The 3,335-nt window shown below is 35.0% G+C and overlaps 1 protein-coding gene across 1 annotated transcript; it reads left to right on the top strand.

Annotated features, from left to right (window-relative positions):
• Positions 1 to 1,256: 1,256 nt before the first annotated feature.
• Positions 1,257 to 2,192, top strand: LOC118587421 (olfactory receptor 146-like). Its single transcript, XM_036193372.1, has one exon. It carries the CDS (start codon positions 1,257 to 1,259, stop codon positions 2,190 to 2,192), a length of 936 nt encoding a protein of 311 aa, XP_036049265.1.
• Positions 2,193 to 3,335: the final 1,143 nt, after the last annotated feature.

Raw genomic sequence — 3,335 nt, 5'->3', positions numbered from 1 at the left:
AAGATTTGTATTTTCATGAAAAAGTCTGCATTTCCCTTTATTTTCTCTGGGTCTATGAATTTGATTTTTTCATTGAAGCGGAGGTATATCTTTAGTTTAGGATATCGTGAATTGTCCTTTCCAGATCTATGTAGTATTCTGTTGAACTTTTGATAGAATTTGTACATTGCTTTTGGTAGGATGGTCATTTTTACTATATAATCCTACCTACCCATGTGCATGGGAGATCTTTCCATTTTCAATTTCTGTCTTCAAATACTTGAGGTTTTTAGCATACAAATCTTTCACATGCTTGGTTAGAGTTTCCTCAGGATATTTTATATTGCTTATAATATATTTTATATTTATAATAATATATATTATATTGTTTATAATTTATATTATATATTTTATAGGACTATTATGAAAAATGTTGTTTCCCTGGATTATTTCTCAGTCAATTTGTTATTTGTATATAGGAGGGCTACTGATTTATATAAGTGAATTTCATATTCTGCCACTTGGCTCAAAGAGTTTATTAACTGGAGGAGTTTCTTGGAGGAATTTTTTGAGTCACTTATGTGTATAATCATATCATCTGCCAATAAAGATAATTCAGTTCTAATTATTATGAATTTTTACTTTTTGAAATATATATATATATATTCATTATATAACAGAACAAGGAAACCAATCTGTAACTCTTCACTCTCTATTTCTATAGTTCTGCCTTTGACACCCTCTAATTTATGGAAATTGAAGGGAAAAGAAGAAAACTTGGGGCACTAACATTTGCTATTCCTGAAATTTTGTCAGTAATTGTCATTTGCTTAACAATTGGTTGGACATAGTTAACAACAACTTTGATTGATAAGTCTCTTCCACTTGTGAATTAGGTGGAATTGTCCTCTTCAAAATATTTTAAAATAATGACTCAAACCAGCTACTTTATTTGTCCAAGTGTGTCTTGCAGTAAATGATGTGGTTTAGAAATAGTATTTATAAACACTAGGCTCAAAGGTTTGACATGTTGAAAATAGAAAACTGACAGCATAAAGTTTTTCAACACTACAAACACAAATAAAATGTTTTCTATAAAATATTATTAATTTTGAAACTCAAGGTTAGCAAATATTAAAACTAGACAACTTCCACCTAATGAAGATGGTACAGAGGGAAGTGATCATATAGAATTTTAGGGGGCACCTGCTCCCAAAAGAAGAACAACCATGTCTCTAAATGCTCTATTTTTCCCTTTCAGAATCTGAACAGAGGGCATGGAAAAAGGTAATCACTCCACAGTGACTAAATTCTTTCTTGTTGGGTTAACAAACCAACCAGAGCTGCAGCTGCCCCTGTTCCTCCTCTTCCTTGGAATCTACCTGCTCACAGTGCTGGGGAACCTAGGCATGATCATCCTGATCCTGTTCAGCTCCCACCTTCACACCCCCATGTACTTCTTCCTCAGCAGTCTCTCCTTCATTGACCTCTGCCAATCTACTGTCATTACCCCCAAAATGCTGGTGAACTTTGTGATGGAGAATAATGACATCTCCTATCCTGAGTGCATGATTCAACTTTACTTCTTTCTCATTTTTGCTATTTCTGAATGTTACATGCTGGCTGTAATGGCATATGATCGCTATGTTGCCATCTGTAGCCCCTTGCTTTACAGTATCATCATGTCTCAACAGGCCTGCCTTTCTCTTGTATTAGGAGTTTATATTATAGGTGTAGTTTGTGCATCGGCTCATGTAGGATGTATGTTTAGGATTCATTTCTGCAGATTTGATTTGATCAACCATTATTTCTGTGACCTTATTTCTATCCTTAAGCTCTCCTGCTCTAGTATTTATGTGAATGAATTGATGATTCTAATTTTTAGTGGGGTTAATATCATTGCCCCCACCCTGACCATCCTTAGTTCTTACACTTTCATCATTATTAGCATCTTACGCATTAAATCTACTGAGGGCAGATCCAAAGCCTTCAGTACCTGCAGCTCCCACATCTCAGCTGTTGCTGTCTTTTTTGGTTCTGCTGCATTTATGTATTTGAATCCATCATCATCCAGCTCAATGGATGAAGGGAAAGTGTCTTCTGTGTTTTACACCATCATTGTGCCCATGCTCAACCCCCTGATCTACAGTCTAAGGAATAAGGATGTCAATATTGCACTGAAGAAAATCATAGAAAAAAGACCATTCTTATGAAAAATATAATGTGTAAAATATTTCATTAGTTCTTAATCTGTGGCTACTGCATGTTATGTATAGAATATGCTTTATTTTAGTCAGTCTATGTAATTTTACTTCATCTCATTTAATTCTATGACTTTATTTCTTTTCCATGGTCTTTATAATACTATTCCCCCAATAGCCCACCTCATATCTTCTTCTTTGGGGTCACTAACATTTTCTTTGTATCTGGAATGTATTTGCTACTATCAGATCTTAATGATTTTGATATTTATTTTCCCCTAATATAGGCATATGACAGCCAATATGCAACCAACATAGTTGTTCCTTATTAACCATGCTGTGTTCCATTCACCATTTTCTGGTTTAGTTAAAGTACATCATATGTAAATTTCACAAATTCCTCAGCAGTCTGTAAGACAACTGCTAGCCTTCTTACTTATGTTACTAGAGAAAGTTTTAAATATATTAGTATTGAGGATTTTTTCTGAAATAAATCATTGCACAAGTGAGAAAATATTGTTTTTATTTATCTTATTATTTTAATTTTTGGGTGTACATGTGTATGTTTGTGTTTTTTGAGAATGCCTACATATATGTGGTTGAGTGTGCACACATGCATTGGAAAGCAAAGGTTAAATTCAGGTATTGTTCCTTAAGAGCTGTCTATCTTAAAGATAACACCCACTCTCCACTGGCCACAGCCTAGAACATATGATATCCAAGCAGAGTCTGTTCTTCCCAGTGTCATGATTCTTAACCTTGTGATCTGAAGAACAGAGACTCTATGTATACCCCCATAGACTTCTGAAAATCTACTCTTAGAACTTGCTATCACCACTGGACTCACTATTATGCTAACAAGCTGAACCTTGCCCTGACTGAACTATAACCACTCCTTTTAAAAAGTGTATTGATTCTTTGTGGATTTCTTGTCATTCATTATGATCCTTGTCCCTCCTCTTGCCCTCTGCCCTTGGGACCTCCTGCTAACCCCCCAAACAAAGGAAAAATTAAAAGAAAAATTTTAAAAAGCAAATAAAACAAAACAAAAAGAGTGGGGTGGGGAGAATCTTGTCACAGAAGCTGTGTTGTGGCCCAGTGGTCAGGTTACACAGTTCATTCTTTATTCCTTTCATGTGGTGTGGCCCAGTGGGT

This window comes from Onychomys torridus, chromosome 7 (genome assembly GCF_903995425.1).
Source record: "Onychomys torridus chromosome 7, mOncTor1.1, whole genome shotgun sequence".
Lineage (NCBI taxonomy): Eukaryota > Metazoa > Chordata > Mammalia > Rodentia > Cricetidae > Onychomys > Onychomys torridus.
This window is presented reverse-complemented; position numbering and strand designations above follow the sequence as displayed.

Bases quoted from the DNA above. Each gene is read 5' to 3' on its own strand.
- LOC118587421 (XM_036193372.1), top strand. From the start codon at position 1,257: ATGGAAAAAGGTAATCACTCCACAGTGACTAAATTCTTTCTTGTTGGG.